The 16,731-nt window shown below is 56.3% G+C and overlaps 1 protein-coding gene across 14 annotated transcripts in view; it reads right to left on the bottom strand.

Annotated features, from left to right (window-relative positions):
• Positions 1-16,731, bottom strand: part of CELF4 (CUGBP Elav-like family member 4) — a 312,555-nt gene that overhangs the window by 21,962 nt on the left and 273,862 nt on the right. For 5 of the 14 annotated variants that reach the window (XM_055559742.1, XM_055559744.1, XM_055559746.1 and 2 more), the window contains exons 4-9: positions 8,561-8,689; positions 7,793-7,872; positions 7,219-7,362; positions 6,219-6,366; positions 4,298-4,447; positions 225-290 (exon numbers count right to left, since the gene is read on the bottom strand). In XM_055559742.1, coding sequence (XP_055415717.1) covers positions 225-290; positions 4,298-4,447; positions 6,219-6,366; positions 7,219-7,362; positions 7,793-7,872; positions 8,561-8,689 — 717 coding nt within the window. The remainder of the gene's footprint in view (positions 1-224; positions 291-4,297; positions 4,448-6,218; positions 6,367-7,218; positions 7,363-7,792; positions 7,873-8,560; positions 8,690-16,731) is intronic. The other 9 variants (XM_055559747.1, XM_055559751.1, XM_055559741.1 and 6 more) reach the window with 5 other exon arrangements.

Here is a 16,731-nt window from a genome sequence, read left to right as displayed (position 1 = left end):
GGATGAATTAGGGAGAGGCAAGCTCTGCCTGATCACCAAAGGACGTCCGCAGAGAAGGAGGCAGCCTGGTAGTGGGACCACAGATCCCTGTCAGTCCCTCCCCACTCCCCCAAACCCCCCACACTGCTAAGCCCAGGCTTGGGTGGGGCGATGCCCAGGCACGGGGAGGTGCACGCAGCCGGGGACCACCATGGGGACCACCGTGGGGACGCGTGGATACTAACGACCTGCATACTGCTGCACTCCGGCGTAGGCCTGCTGCAGGGGGTCCGCGGCTGTGGGGCTCTGTGCTGCAGGGGAGCCAAAGGACAGAGGTCAGCAATGCCTGCCCAAACCAGCCCCTCCCCCGCCACGCCCCTGGACATGCTGCTGCGGCCACACTGCCTTCCCGGCCACCGCAGTCCCTGTCCTGGGGCAGGACATCTGAGGCAGCCTCCCTGAATGGCTGGGAGGGGGGGCCCTTTCCCCAGTCTGGGGCCCTCAGGAGGGTGGTAGGCTGTTCCCCCTGGTTGGGGGATGTAGGCTGCCGCTGGTTTGGGGGGCTCATGCAGAAGGCTGGGGAGGGTGGGGAGGAGACAACAGAGGAGGGCTCGACCATGAGGGGCTGGGTAGGGAGACACCCGAGGGACCTGGCCCTGGAGAAGGGCTGCCTGAGAGCAGGCAAGGAGGCCAGAGGCTGTCAGGAGGGTGGTCTCCTCCTCACTTATCCCTAGTCCCCAGCACAACTGGGGGCAGAAGCTGAAAGAGCATAGAGGCCTTATGCTGCCATTCTCTCTGGGCCACCCACACCTGCTCAAGTACAGCGACCTCCTCCCAAATTCTTTAGGAGTTTGCACGAGGCACAGAGGTCATCCACTCCCGGGCACGCCCGTGGTAGGACCGACCACACAAATGAGATCTGCCCCACAGTGCCCACAGACACCAAAGGCCAAGGGTCTTATCACACCCGATCTCATGACTGGGTATTCACCACCCAGTGCCAGAGGACCAGAGGCTGATACTTTGGCAAGCAACCCGGGGAAGCTGGACCGGGGAACAGGCTCAGTTCACTTCAGTTGCCTTTGTGGTGTCTGCAGACGTGGTGGGCAAAAGGCTGGATGGTGCATGGGCCAATGGTGAACTCTGCCTTTGGTGATGCAGGTCAGTGATGACTAAAGTGCGAGTGGGCTGGCCTTGGGGGCCCAGGGACATGGGTGGGGACATATCCAGCCTCATTACCTTTGAGGCCAGCTGGAGAACACAGGGAGATAGAAAGGAAACCATCCAGGTTTATCTGCCTGGTGACCCAAGCTAGCCAAGCTAACTGGCCATGCCAGGCTCTGAGGCCAGTAGACCAGGGAGAATTCCCAAACCTCCTGTCTGAGCTCCGTCCCCTGAACCTCTCAGTAAAGCCACACTAGAACAACAGCACTGGGTGTCGGGGGGCAAGGGAAAGTCCTGGGCCAGAGGTCCTTGCGGGAGGGCACACTCAGAGGGGCGAGCTAAAGATGGGTAAGGATGCAGGCTCCTTCCCACCTGGGGTTGTCCAGGACAAAACCTATCCCTCTATTTCCCCCAGGGTGGGCACTGGAGTGCCCAGAGGGAAGGTGGTGGTGGTGGTGGTTAGCCATGTGACCGCATGCTCCCTCTCCACCTGACTCTTGCACCAGCCCTATATCCCCAGAGAGAGAGCTATCTTGCTTATCCTCATGGTCTACCCAGCTCTGGAACTGGCCTTTATGCCAGCTAGAAAAAAGATATCTCTTCTTTGGGCAAAGTTTGGGCCCTATGCAAAACATAACGTGTATGACTTATATGGCAGGTCCCTCTGTAGCGATGCCAGGATCACAGCAAGTGCTCAGCAAATACTGCGACACAGAGAGGAATGAACAGTCCTTATCATTTCAAGAGCCACCCCTTCAGGGTGTTAAGTAAAGGCCACACTGTGTGCTTTCGGCATGATCTCGAGGGCAAGAGGGGAGAGTAGAGATGCTACCTGGGGCTAGGTAGTGGAGAAAAGCATTTCCGAGCCTCCTCTCCACTTCTCTGCTTAATGACCACATTAGTAACTGCCAAAGAATGAACACTTTGAAGGATCTCGCTCATTACAGCAGCTCCAAACTCCGCATTTAAAGATGGTAAATTAATTTTTTTAATGCACTACTTTTTTTCTTTCCTTCCCTTCATCCCTCCCTCCTGCTCTGGCAGGGGATTGTTTATGGGATGTGCCAGATTGTTACAAATGGGGGAGAGAAACCCTTCCAAATTCCATGAGGGAAATAGTTCACAGATGTTGGTGGGGGTGGGGAAAGAACAGGTTTGTCAAAATCCAGAGATCCAGATGGGCTTGTGGGCAGGGAAGGGAGGGGGCAGTGAAACCACTCAGATGTGCTGGGGACTGTATCTCCCAGCCCACAAGCCTGAGTGAGGAGGACCCCAGGTCCCTGAGATGGGTGGGGTCTCTCCCACCTCCAGCTTGCCAAGCCCCTCCCAGCCTGGAGCCTTCGCCCTTCAACACCACTCCAGACCCTCCTCTAGGCCCTGTCACTTCATCCTATAGGCTTCTCTGACCTCTTTGCTATGCACTGGAGGGTGAGGTGTGGGAAAACACTGGGAGGGGATCAAGAGCAACTCCAAGTTCAAAGTCAGGAAATTCTCCTCCATTTCTCTCTGGCACGGTGACCTTGTCCTCTGCTGCTGCTGGTGGAGCTTGTATATTCTCTGGGTGTCTGGGCCTCACTCCAGAATACTGAAGTCAGAATCTGGGCGTCTGTGGGTTTGCAAGGCCACACAGTAGATTCTGGTGGGCAACTAGAGTGTGGAGCACTAACGTGCCCCCCAAGGCTGCCCTCCTCTGCTCTAGTTGAGTCAACATCCTTACACCCCCTGCCCCACCAGGACAGCCCCTCCATAGCACACTGCTCCTTGCTCATTTGTGCACAATGAACTCTCCCTTCATTTGAATCTTCAAGCATCTCAAGTCAGAGAACACTCACTCTTGATGAAACTCTGCTCTACCATATTGCCTCATTATTCTGTCGATGCATACTGTGCTCCTGCCTGGATTCTGACCTCCTTAGAGATCAGACCATGCCCTGCCCTCCTTCTGGAGCCTGTCTTTCGTCTGTCACAGATTGGGCACTTACTGGGGCTTATGGGGACTCTGTGACCTCATCACCTGCCCTCCAAGAAGGAGGACACAGCTCTCATCATCTCTATTGCACTGCCTCTTACCAGTCTACTCTAGGCCTTTGGGCCCACCTTCCCTGCTCCAATGCCAGCCCATCCTCAAGACCAGAGAGAGGGTCTGCTTCAAGTCAACTGGGCAGTCTTACCACAGGAGAACTGCCAAATTTTAAAGGAACAAAGTTATTCAAATTTTAGAGGAACAAAGAGTGAGTCCTTTGGACTGCAAGGGGATCAAACCAGTCAATCCTAAAGGAAAGTAGTCCTGAATATTCACTGGAAGGACTGATGCTGAAGCTGAAACTCCAATACTGTGGCCACCTTATGAAAAGAAGTGACTCATTGTTTCCAATGAGACCCTGATGCTGGGAAAGATTGAAGTCAGGAGGACGAGGGGATGACAGAGGGTGAGATGGTTGGATGGCATCACTGACTCAATGGACATGAGTTTGAGTAAACTCCGGGAGTTGGTGATGGACAGGGAGGCCTGGCATGCTGCAGTCCATGAGATCGTGAAGAGTCGGACATGACTGAGCAACTGGAGTGAAATGAAAGTTATTCAAGGGCAGGCCTCCTGGATCTTCCTGTGTGCCAGAATTCAAGCAGGACCCAGGAGCTGTCCAAGGTTCTGGTCCTCTGTTCCAGGTGCTGACCACAGTTTTGGTATGCACCAAGGGACCAAAGTGATAGGTACTAGCCAGTCTAGCAATCTATATACCTCCACTTCCTTCCTGGAAGAGTCTTGTCCTACTTAAAACTAAATATAATTATTCTTTTAGCATCTATCCCCTTACTTCTTTGGGTCAAATTCACCATCAAGTAATTTGCAGTTACTAGCCTTTCTCTACCTGGTTGGACGACTCATCTATTCTCTTCTCTCCCCTGAGGGAGCCCCAGGAATGTTTTTTTCTCACCCATCAGACTGACAAACACCCACGGATCTGTCTTCTCTCCCATCAGGAGCTCCCTGAAGGAGGGTAGGAGGCTGGCTCTCCCTGATCACATTTGGGGTTCCACCAAAGAACAGACAGAGGGCAGGGGCCACACATTCCCTTGCTAACAGTGAGGGCAGGCACAGGAAAGGATGAGGAGCATGGCTCACGGAGAAGGAAGGGGAACCAGATGTGCTTACCTGGGTAGGGGTGGATGCCATTGGCAAATACAGCTTCTGCAGCGGGTTGCCCATTGGCCTGTGGGGGGAGGCCGGTGAAGCCGTTCACCCCAATGGGGGATGGGATGCTAGGCACGGCTGGTGCAGTGATGCCTGGAGGGGTGCTGCCACCTGGTTTTAGAGGTGATTGGGGCAGGGGGAGGAGGGTAGACAAGGCAGAACAAAGGCAATGAAGGTCGACCTGTGGATCTCCACTCCCTGGCTCCAAGGGCCCGGGCACAGACTTGGACCTCACACACCAACTCAGTCCTATCTGTGAATCAGGCCTTGGGTTATCTCCCTACGTGTAACAACTCTACTCATCCCAACTGTATCTATACTTCAAACTGGAGTCCAAATCCCACTTTCCCTACTAAGACTTCCCTGATCACTGACTGCTCGACCTTGGGGCTGCAGCACATAGACCTCTAAGTGTCCATGACTTTGACCACAGTTGCTCTTCTCTTAGTCTTTTTCGATGGTTCATGCTTACCCCAGCTAAGTCAGGATGGACTGGTCCTTGTTTGGCCACCAAGGGGATTCTAAGCTGTGGCTCTGCTCTCTGCTATCTTGACTGGATCACTGACGGGCTGATCTGCCTTCCCATGAGGGAGTCTGGATATTCAGGTGGAGGGAGTCTTAACTGTGGTACTTTTTTGCATTGAGGGAGAAAGGCCTTTGTAGGGTCCAGATTTAGCCCTTTTCATACACAAATTAGACACCCTGGCTGCCTCCAGTTAAGACAATGGTGATGCTCACTATGGTGAGGGTAAAGTTGGGGTTAGATGACAACACACCGCCCTCCCTACACCAGGTGGGTGGAAACCAAGGTGCGGGTAGCGTCTTTATTGTACTGAGGCCCCAAAGGCTGGGAAGGGCTTTCTTCTTCAGGTAGGAAGCAAGGAGGGTCTCTCTGTGGATAAGGACATGAGGTCATCAGGAGTGTCTCCAGGTTGGGGATCAGAGCTGTGGGGTGGTGCTCAAGTTGAGGCTAGAGATGGCACAGTCTTTTATAGTCTTTAGCTGGGAAAGAAATAGCTCCTGGATGTTGGGAATACTGCTACTATGGCCTGAGAGCAGAGAGCCAAGGAAGCTTGATGAATGAGAGCCCAGCCCTTGGAGCTAGACAGGGATGCTTAACTTTGAAACTATTGGCATTTATGGCCACGCATTTCTTTGAAGGGAGCTGTCCTGTGCCTCACAGGATGTTTAGCAGCATCCCTGGTCTCTGTCTACCAGATTACAGTAGCACGTCCCCTCCTTCAGTTGAGACAGCCAACAATGTCTCAGGACATTGCCAGATATTTGGGGGCGAGGGGTAACATTGCCCAGGTTGAGAATCACTGAACTGGATAACAGCCAAGATCCAATTAAAAACATGCTTTGTAAGTAGAGCTGTTTTCAACCCCTCTGTCCTTTAGCAACTCTTGCAGTTCTCTCTTGCTTGTTCTGTAGTTGTCTTGGAAAAAATCAGTGAATCTAGGTTGGGTTAAAGGAAAATGAAAAATGGGGCTCCTTCTGTGGTTGGGCCACAAAATGGGCAGGGCTCTTCTCCCTCAGACCTCAAAGGGAGATGTGTTCATGTCAATTTCTTTCCAGATCTCTATACTACAGATCAATATGAACTGCTTCTTGACACGGCTTAACAACTCGAGTGAAACTGTTGCCACTCTGAAATTGTATCTTGGATAGCAGGGGGGCCACATCCCATCTTCACATGGGTCCTCAGGAATTAGAACATTTTTGAGACAAACTGCTCAAGGACGAGGCCAGCACTGGGCCCAGACACCAGATGTTCTTGACACAGGATGGTCTGTTGGTAGCCAAAATTCACTAAACCAAGTTACCAAACTGAGTTCAGCAGCTTTCCTGCCAGGCCCCATGTTGGTACCTGCCCACTCACCTGAGGTTGGGGTCATGGGTGCGGCCGCCAGGCCGTTCATGTTGAGGGCCGCCATCTGCTGCATCTGGGCGGCGGCGAAGGCAGCCATGGGGTTCAGGTAGCCGCCCTGTGCGACTGACGCCATTAGGGCCGCTTGCTGCTGCATCAGCTGGGGCAGAGGGAGTGGAAAAAATATCATGCGCTTCCAGGAGGGTGGCCCTCCCCACCAAGGGGTCATTCAGCTCCTGCTCTCGGAGACCAACTCCCAGGCCATCAACCCCAGGGAGCTCAGGTGCATGTCTCTCCTCCCATCTCTGAGAGCCCTGAGCCTTCCCCACACCTGCCCTATTAGAGACCACCCCCCAAGAGAAAGCTGTGTTCAAAAGTAGAGTCTTTGGGACTCCAAAGTTGCCGAAGGTGGGGGAAGGGGACTGGCTCCCAGGTGCCAGCCAGTCCCGCGGTTCATGGAGATGTGACATCCAAAGCTCTAGAGACACCTGGATGAGCTGCTGTAGACCTAAGTTGGCAAGGGTTTCTGTTCAGAACGGTCCTAACTTGGAGTCTGCAGGGTAGAGGCTACAGGAGCATCCTAAATGAAATCCGGAGGTGAGCGGGGACTGGGAAGGTTGTTGAAACTGGCCGTTTAGACACTGCTGAAGAAGCGAGGTGAGCTTGCAGTTTTAGAACCAGAGCCCTGGCCTACCTTAGTGCCACCCGTGTGGGGGTTGTGGTCACAAATCCAGGAGGCAGCTGAGGGGTGATGCTGGCAGAGCCCGCCCCAATGTGGGAGAATGGGCCTGAGAGGACCTCAGGGGAAGTGTGGGTGAGGGGCGCTTTGAGGCACCTCACAGGATCCCTGCTAGGAATAACCAGAAGGTGGAACGACACCTTTCCCCTGCGTGGTGGCAGGGGTGGGGTGCAGTCAGTAGGACCTCGAACCTCTCTCCCTGTTCCAATCAGCGCTTCTTAGGCTTGCAGAGAACTGCCGCCCCCGGCCCCGCCCCGCTGGGCCCCCACTTACTGCCTGTGCGTAGGCGCCGTAGGCCCCGAAGGGAATGGCCATGGGGTTGAACATGCCCATCTGGCCAGCCATCTGCTGCATTCGCCGCATTGTGCGCTCCTTGTCGGTGTCGGCGAACTTGACCACCAGACTGGATGAGGCTCCCTGCAGCCGGGACTGCGCGTGAGGCCCACCAGCCCTGCCCCATCCGCCTCTGCTCCCTGGCCTGGGCCCACCCGATCCTCTCCACCGGGTGCTATGGGGGTGGGGGATGGGAAGGGGGCAGGGTAACAAGCACCAACCCTCTCCCAGGAGTCTGGAGCTTAACCTCCCCGCAGGCTTTTTCAACCTGGGTGACCTTAGGCTACTTCCTTAGCATCTCTGGGCCTCAGTGTCCTTGTCTGAGAAATGGGGTTGTTGGCAATGCCTTCCCGCCTCCTGCGGAGGCTGCGAGCGTGGTATGAGGGCACGCGTTTGGCACCGTGTGGCCCAGCGGGCGTCAGAACAGGCAGGGCCTTGAGGATGTGTGGGATGGCAAAGATGTCTGGGTCCCTCATTGCCCCGTCTAGCACTCCCCAGGGTCAGCCGCACTCACCGGCATGGTCTGGCTGCCGTGCAGAGCATTGATGGCGGCCTGTGCCTCAGCGTGGGAGGAATACTTCACAAAGGCGCACCCTGGGGGGACGGGAGAGGCTGAGCCAAGGCAACTGGACCCAGAGAAAGGTCAGAGAGGCGCGGGGACTGAAAGGCGCGGCACGGGAGCGGCCGAGGGGAGAGGGCGCCTCCCAGAGGAAAGCAGAGTGAGACCCAGAAACACTGACAGACACCGACAAACACAGAGCTACACAAGGAGGCAGAGAAAGATCTGGGCCCGCCAAGGATGTCAAAGGACCCTTCACTGGCCCCGTCCCAGTTTGGATACGGATCGCGGCCTTTTCTTCCTCCCAGGCCTGACAGCCTCGCACCTTCCAAGCAACCTTTCCCCGATAGCCGCACCCGCCCCTCTCCAAGGGGCTCTGGACTCTGCTAGCAGGCTGGCCAGAGACCCGCGGCCCCGCCCCGTCCGCCCTCTTGCCCCGCCCCGCCCCCTCTCGTCCCCGCCCCGCCCCCTCTCGTCCCGCCCCGCTCCCTCTCTCCCCGCCGCCCCACCCACATCTAGCCCCTCCCCGTCCACTCTCTCGCCCCGCCCCGCCCACCTATAGCTCCGCCCAACCCTCTCGCCCCGCCCCCTCTCGCCGCACCGCCCCACCCATCTCTAGCTCCGTTCCGTCCACCCTCTTGCTCCACCGCCCACCCACCTCTAGCCCCGCCCCACCCACCTCTAGCTCCGCCCCGTCCTCTCTCTCGCCCCGCCCCCACGCACCCTTGCTGTTGCCGTCAGGTCCGCGCAGAATGGTGCATTCCTCGATGTTCCCGAAGGCCTCGAAGAGGCGGCGCACATCGTCCTCAGACTGCTGCTTGTTGAGCATACCCACGAAGAGTTTTCTATCTTCTGGAACAAAATTAGGAGATGCTTACCCGGGCCAAGGGCCCGGAGGCGCGGGATGGGCCCGCGGGAGGAGGAAGGGTTACGGAGGGGAAGGGTAGGAGCTGGTAGCGGGCAGGAGCGGGGCTCACGGCCGGAGGGGAGGGATAACTGCGAGAGGGAGGCGGTGGGGCACCGCTCGGGGGGAGGAACGACCGGGTGAGGGGATGGACGAAGCGGGGTGGGGGGCACAGCCAGAGGCGGAGGGGAGGCGGGAGGGGTTGCGTCTGAGCGAGGACGGGATTGCAGCGACTCTGCCCCTTCCGGCCTGAGGGCTGGGCCAATGGGCTGGCCGCTCACCTGTGGTCCACAGGTCCTTTGGACAGCCGTACATCCTCTTCCTCCCTCTTCTTAGACACATACTTATCTTCCTCAACCACTTTCACCCCCGGATGCCAAAATTAATTCACAGCTGGCAGGTGGGCCACAGGGCCTATGCACACGCTGTTCTCTCTGCCTGAAGTATCCCCCACATCACAAAGCTGAATCCTCTAATGCTAGGTCTCCGCATAAATATTGCTTTCTCATCAGAACCCCTCTTTCTGCTTCTTCATTCTCTGTCTCACCCTGTCTCCTGGTGCAAAATTCAAAGGACAATTATTTACTGCTTTGCGTGAGTAGTGAGTTTCTGTCTAGCTCCCCATGCTTCAAAGTAGGCTCCCTTAGCGAAGAGTCTAGGCCTCTGCTGAGCGGTGGTAGAGGCACCACGTAGGCCCACAGGACTGAGCTATGGAATGAATGCATGCATGTCCCATGCCATTCCCAGGGGCAACCTCGTTTCTGCCTCACATGTTCTTACTTCCACCTGGTGCTCCCTTTTCTCCCTCCCTTCCTATTCATTCTACAAAATTCAGTCCTGGGCAGTTTGGAGGACCCAGTTTCTGAAGACTGGGCTCCCTCAGCAGACACCCCCACAGACACACACACAATTGTGTTGAGTACCAAATGGTTTGTTGACAACACTCAGATGTGAACTTAGGGTGGCAGGATTTATTAGGCTGTGTGGATATGTAGTAGCTTGTGACTGCAAAAATGTTTCGCATCCCACAAGCTCCTATTGCCCTGTGACTCTCACTCCTCCCAGGGAGGTGGGGTGTATGTTTCCTCCCCTGGAATCTGGGCTGGGCTCTGACTATTCTAACTCATAAAGAATGGCAGAAATAACCCCAGATACCTTCCAAGGCTGGGTCATAAAGAGGATCAGCTTCCACTCTCTGCTCTCTCAGGGATGGTGGCTCTGTGGAAACCAGTCACCATGCTGGAAAGAGCCTCTAACTGGACCACACCAGGAGTCCACACGGAAAGGATCCCAGGCCTCCAGCTGACAGCCAGCATCAGCCACCAGACATGGAGTGAATGAGTCCTGAGATGATTCCAGGCCCCAGCCCATGAGTCTTCCAGCCGAGGCCCAGACAGCCAGGAGGAGAGACAGGCCTTCCAAGCTGTGCCCAGCCTGAATTCCTGACCCACAGAATCCACGAGTGTAGTAAATGGTTGTTTTACACTACTCCATTTGGGGCTGAATTGTTAAGTAGCCATAGTTTGCTGGAACGTGGTCCTCATGGTGGCAGACACCCACTTGATGTTTGTTGACTATTCAATGACTGACATGCACAGCCAAGGCTGCAGAAATGCACACTCCAAAACTGCAGACAGCCATGTGTTCATGGTTTCCACAGAACACAAGGGCATTCCAGGACCATGTCCTTCTGGATCCGGGGTGGTTAGTACCTCCTGCCCCAAAGCACTCCCATATCACCCACACTGCCAGCAGAATTCACGTAGAGATGGGGGCTGACTGGGCTCTGGAACAGAGGAAACCTCCAGGTCCAACCCGGCTTTACAAGCCACCCTAGAGTCCTCCTCTTCAGGAAGGCCGACTGCTGCCCTACTGGTACCCCCCAGCCTGGAGCACTCAGCACTGGGCAAGCTCTCCCTGACAAGGTGCTCCTTCCATGCCCACAATGTACCTTGCCAGTTCCTGCGACCAGGGATGGGTCAGGACACACTGGCTTGGATCTCCACCATCCGGGCAGGGGTGCTCCAGCTAAAGCTTTGGGCTTGGATCCCCAGCCCCTGCTCCAGTCTGGGTACTCCACTCGGACGCTCAGGCCCTGGCAGGGCTGGGCATACCCCCCGCCCTGTCTCCAGCCTTCACCAACTCCAAGCTCTGGGCTGGGGGAAGCAGAGACTGGGGGCCTGAGAGGGAGTGGAAGGGGTGAAACTGAAGAGGGACGGAAGGCAATGGATTCATACAGAAAAGGGAGGGACAGAAATGGCAGAGACAGAAGAAAAAGAATTCAAAATAAAGAGCTGAGAGAGGAGATGGACAGAAGGAGACAACAGAGACAGAAGTGGGAGGGAGAGGGACTTAGGTTTAGTTCCCAGAGGCAAAGCGACATTTTACTGGAAGTGAACTGAGTTTTGAAGCCTTCAGTGGAGCCTTGAAACTCTGCTCCCAGGCGATCCCGGTCTTTCCCCTCTCCCAGCACCTTTTAAAGGCTCTGAGTTAATGGGATTGCTGGGAAGACAAAGAAGTGGCAACCTGCCCTCTCCTCATGCCTGACCCTCCTGCTCAAACACTGCCTCCCAGGAAGGACCTGGGAGGAAAGAGAAGGCCCAGCCTCCCTGGAGCCAGACTCAGATGCTGGGACTGCATCTCCTTTCCTGATTTCTGAATGTGTTCCTCTGGTTTCATTATGACAGCTTTCTGGTTGCATTAAAATTCATTAAAATCCCCATGTGCCTTTCTAGCCAGCTACTTCCCTTTTGCCAGGTGTTTTTTTTTTCCCTAATTCCTTCTTTCTGTCCCTGAAGTCGTCCCTTACTGCTGATTCTCAGTTCTCCATCTTAAGCCTAGGTCCTTCTTGTTTGAGAACTTTCTCAAGGTGGAGGGGCCAGCCTCCCCCTCTTCCTGCCTGTTCAAATCTCCCTTTCTGGAAGGCCACCAAGAACCAAAGAAACCTGACTATAGGCTCACTTCTGGATGATCTTGGATTGACCCTACCCAACGCACAGGTTTATTTGTTTCTGGGATCCTCTATATCTCCAGTTGGCTTTGGCGCTGGGTGAGTGATTCTAAGGCTTGTCTTTCAGACCAGGGAGTGAAAAGACTGATTCTGAGGGTCGATCTCCTCTGGCCCAGGCCCACTGGCTCACCCTCCCACCCTGCTGCCTTCGGCTGCATACTTCCTCATCCACTTTGGTGTCAAAAATGGGAAAAACTAGCCCCTCCTCATGTGGATGGTAGACTCCCAGGACGTGCTGCAGAATGAAGCAGCTAGCATTAGTAGAACGGCGATGACCCTGACCTGGGGTTCTCTATCCAGGAGGAAGAGGAAATGGAGGTCACGGTGCAGGGGTAGGAGGGGAGACCAGAGGCTCCACACCTGGGGGAGGAGCGCTGGAAGTGACAGACTGGAGCAGACCCGGGCCGTGGCTGCCCAGCTGGGATGGACCGCTCTCCCTGTGTCCCCACCTCCCCAGCCACTTCCCCAAGGTGTGGTCCCCAAACTGTCTCAGACGACCACCAATGTGGTATCTTGGACCTTATGCCAACCTAGCGAGAGTCTCAGAGGGTGACTGCATTTCCTTGGCCACTGCTCTACCCGCTCCATCATCAACACAGACTCCCGTTTCCTGGGCCAAGCTGAGCAGTCCCTGCCCAGAGCCCTCCTGCCTGAAGGACACAGGGTCCCCTGAGTGATGGTGGGGCTAACCCTCAGCCTGAGCCCATTTTGGGGTGTGAAGCTGTGGTTGCTTCTCTGAGGAGATGTTCAGGCAGGTGCTGCTGGGACTGGGCCACAAAAGCCACCTTCACGGAAGGTAAAGCCAGGAAAGACCTCAGGGTCAGGGTGTAAATAGACTGAAGATGTCCCTGAGTGTTAAGTCGCTGAGATGGCATGGGAGTGGTCACCCCCCGGGGACGCGGGAGGCTGGTCTCTAGCCTAGTAGGTGGTTGTGTTAAGCTCACCTTCCAACTTCTGGCAGGTCTATAGGGGCTGGTCGGGGAAGGGGCAGTGGCAACACCCTGAAGGCTTCCTGGAGGAGGTGGCCTGGAGTTACGATGTCCAAGGCTCAGGAGCAGGAGCGCCAGGCCCACAACAGAATATGAGCAGAGAGAAAGATGAGAGGGCCCTTCTTTTCGTTTGCTTCCTGCCTGAGGGTCCGGGGGAGGGGTGGGGAAGTTTGGGCTTTGCTTTCCCAGGTGCCTCTGGCCTACCCTACACCCACCCTGCCCCCAACACACAAGTCTCCCAGTCCTCTGGTCTCAGGAGTCTTCTTCCTTTTCCCAGAACCTCAATCTAATTCTGAGTTTCAGTTTCCCAGCCTACTAGCAATGGGGGACACCTCCAGGAAGCCTTAAGTGCCAGTGAAAAGGCAGAGGAGTCTGGTTGTCAGGATCTCATGCTTGGAAAAGACCCTGATGCTGGGAAAGATTGAGGACAGGAGGAGACAGGAACAACAAAGGATGAGACGGTGGGATGGCATCACCGACTCAAACGGACATGAGTTTGAGCAAAACTCCAGGAGATAGTAAAGGACAGGGAAGCCTGGAGCGCTGCAGTCCATGGAGGAGCAAAAACTGGACACAACTTAGTGACTGAAAAACAGCAACATGCTTGCTCCAGCCCCTCCAGGACAGAAACAGACTCCTCTCATTCACTCAGAATATCCAGGCAGAATGGGGCTCTGGCTGGAAGGATTTGCATTCGAAAAGGAGAGCCCAGAAAACAGAGAAGCAAGACTCTGATGGCAAGATGAGGACAGGCTGCTATGGGGCATATTTCAGGGTGGTGCCTCAGGGCCCCAGACGTGCGGGGCAGCATCTTGCTGGCTGTGCAGGATGAAGGGCCCTGAGCAGGGCGGAGGCGGGTGGCAGCCGCAGCACTTGACTTGCCAAATGCCAGCACCCTGGCTCTAATGCTCAAATTCTGGCTTAATTTTCAAAATTTGATTCGCTCATTACCATCGGCATTAAACAATATTTCCTGCTTAAGGATAGATGGCTGCCGGGGCACCGTGGACGAGTGCTCAGATGGCTAATGCCTTTTATGGCTGCAATAGACTTTTACTGTTCTCTTCCCTGCAGCTGCTGAGGGAGGGTTTGTGGCGGAACCTGAGCTGGAGAGAACCACGGGGCCCAGGGCCACGGTGGGGAAAAATTGGTTTTGAGTTCTGTGGCTAGTGGGCTGGGCAGGGGGTGCAAGGAGACCAAGAGAGCCTGGCTGGGTGGGTCTTATAGGGCCACAACTGTAGGGGATGCTCTCCATAGGGCCCCTGGAGGCCCAAGGGCAGCAGTTTGGGGAGTGAGAAGAAGCTTCCAGACACAGTGACTGAGTCAGGGGCCTCTCTCTGCTCTTGCGCCTTTGGCCCTGGGGATGGGGAGGACTGGGCCAGAGCCCAGAGCTCAGAGCCCCAGGTGCCCATGCACCTGCCCCTTGGCTGCTGGCAGAGGCCACGTGGGGCCCTTGGCATCCCTTCGGCTGTTCACTGTGGGACCAGGGGACTTCCTGGAGCGCCTCCTGGATCCCAGGACCATCTGCTCTCCCTGGGGAGTGATCTTGTGCCTGAGGTCCCACAGGGGGAAAGATGGCTTCCTTCTCCCTAAATTCACGCATGGATCAGGGAGGACCTTGATTAGAAAGCACATAGACTTGATGGGGGGGTGCGGCGAGGGGGGGACTGGCGGGGAGGGGGAAGGCGGGGGGAAGGATGGTGGGGGGAAGGAAGCATCGGGGCCGGGGCATCTTCCAGGGAGTAACTGAAGCTGTTTGTCAAATCCTGGTTGACTGGGCCCCCTTACACAAGTCACGCACCCTCCCTGGGCCTCCATTCCCTCATCCATAAAAGGGGAGAGTAATCGCACCCCCCTTGTAGGGCTGTTGGGATGAGATGAGGCACCCGAGATTTTTAGCCCAGGGCCCAGCACAAGTAGAATAAGCACAGTTCTGTGCTGGTTTCAGCCAGACGGCTGCTCACGCACAGGGGCGGCTTCTGGTGGGATGGAGAGGCCCACCCCACCCCTGGGGCATGGAGTGGACCCCAGGGACACTGATCAGACACCTGACTGAGGGCCAGCCTCAGAAGCCGGGTATCCCCCCCACTAAACAGCAGTGTTTTGGGGGAATCTCTGAGATGCTCCCCAGCATCCTCCAGGCCCCAGCCTAGACTCATTCACAAGAGTTGTTTCCTTGAAGTTACCTCGAGCCCTGCTCTGGACCCTTTCCACTGCCCCAACCCATCGAGCACCCTGGCTCCTAAGGGAGAAAGGAGCATCAAACCGGACATCTGAATTGAAATCTGTGTCATTTTCAAAGCTGCTGACCCCACCCTAAGTCTGGAAGCCTCCCCTGGCCCCTTCTGGCCAGCCCTGAGGTGGGCAGCATGCAGCCTCACACCTGCCTTTCAAAGAGGGGAGCAGCAGGCAGGGCTGCAGGTCTGCACACCCTTCCTCTCCTGCCTGGGGGGCCCGTGGCTGCCTGCTTTCCTGTGGGGGACCGGGAGTTTGCAGCATCGCTGTCCACACAGAGGTTAAGGGCCTGGATTTGGGTCTCTCTGCAGCCCTGTGATCGGGTCACCTGCCCCCTGAGAGCCAGTCCCTTCACCAGCTCACGGGCCAGGCCTCAGAGAGCTCTGCACGTGAAGCGAACCCTCCTTCATTCCCACAACACACAGTGTCGGAGTCAGAGCCCAGCGCAGCAGAGGATAAAAGCGTTCCTGCCTGGGAAGAAGGCTGAAGGAGACATCAAACCAGATCAAAGGCTGCCGGGGATGGGGCTAGACGGGGCTCCCGCTCCACGGGGATGCAAATGAGGACCCTCAGCTGCTCCAGACCCCAAGGGAGGCAGCGCAGGGCCTTGATCTGCCAAGCTCCCTGCAGACACATACCTCTGATGTCTTGGCGGGAGAAGGAAGAACTCAGCCAGTCTCCCCCACTCACATTCCTTCAGCGGAGTCTGCCTTCCAAATGCCTCGGGATGGGGCCGGGGCCATGGGAGTCCCTTTCTTACTGTCTCCTGACATGCACCCAGCCCCCATCAGCTGCTCTCCGCACAGCCCCACAGGAGTCAGTTACAATCCAGGCAGGTCGTGTCTGTCTCCTGCTCAAACCCTGCAGGGGCTCCTGTCTCACCGAGAACAAGGCTTGTGAGGGGTTTCAGGGGCACCCCGCACTCCAACTCCCCTAATCCCTCCATCCCTCTGCTCAGACACACACAGGTCTCGTGAAGTCTCAGGGATGCTCCTTGCACACCCTGCCCCAGGACATTGACACTGCTCGTCCTCCTCTTGTCCCCGAGATCGTGTGCTCGGCGTCTGCAGGACACTGAACTCCAGGAATCCTCCGAAAGCGGGGATGAGGGGGCAGCAGCCATGGTGCAGGCACAGAGCCTGTCATGAGGATCTCTGCAGGCATGACAGTGGGAAGGGGTTTACAAGGCTTGAGCCGGGCACTGGAGGATTCACACGCAGGGCTTGCAGCATGGAAAAGGCATGTGCAGAGGCAGGGAGTGTGACAGGCACAGGCTGAAGAGCCGGGGCAACACACACACCCCCTCCCTCCTTGCTTTTCCTCGCCCACCGCATTCTCAACACTTCCCCCGAGACCCCAGCCTGGACCCTGACCGCTGACCGCAGGAAGCCTGGCCTGGGACTCAGACTTTGCACGCAGGCTCCTCCTCACCCGTGTCCATCCTCACTGCCCACCACGTCCTCCCTTGGCTCAGCCTAGCTCCTAAGTCGTAGCACCAGGGGTTCTTCTGTGGTCCTGCTGGACACTGAGGGCCACCCACCTCGATGGTCACCCCAGTGTCTTCATGACAAGAGCCAGTGGCCCCAACTCCCTCTACCAGAGCCTCTGCTGCCCCCCTCTCGGGGCTCCTCAGTGCCCCTGTCCGGGGGAGGCCACAACTCTGACTCACTCCAGGAGGTGGTTATACGAGCCACAGTACTAACAGAACGGTTCTCATTTATCAAGTATTCACAGCACGTGTATGCTCAGTCACTTC

Source organism: Bubalus kerabau, chromosome 21 (assembly GCF_029407905.1).
Source record: "Bubalus kerabau isolate K-KA32 ecotype Philippines breed swamp buffalo chromosome 21, PCC_UOA_SB_1v2, whole genome shotgun sequence".
Lineage (NCBI taxonomy): Eukaryota > Metazoa > Chordata > Mammalia > Artiodactyla > Bovidae > Bubalus > Bubalus kerabau.
The sequence above is the reverse complement of the archived record's forward strand: the minus strand, read 5'-3'. Positions and strand labels throughout refer to the sequence as shown.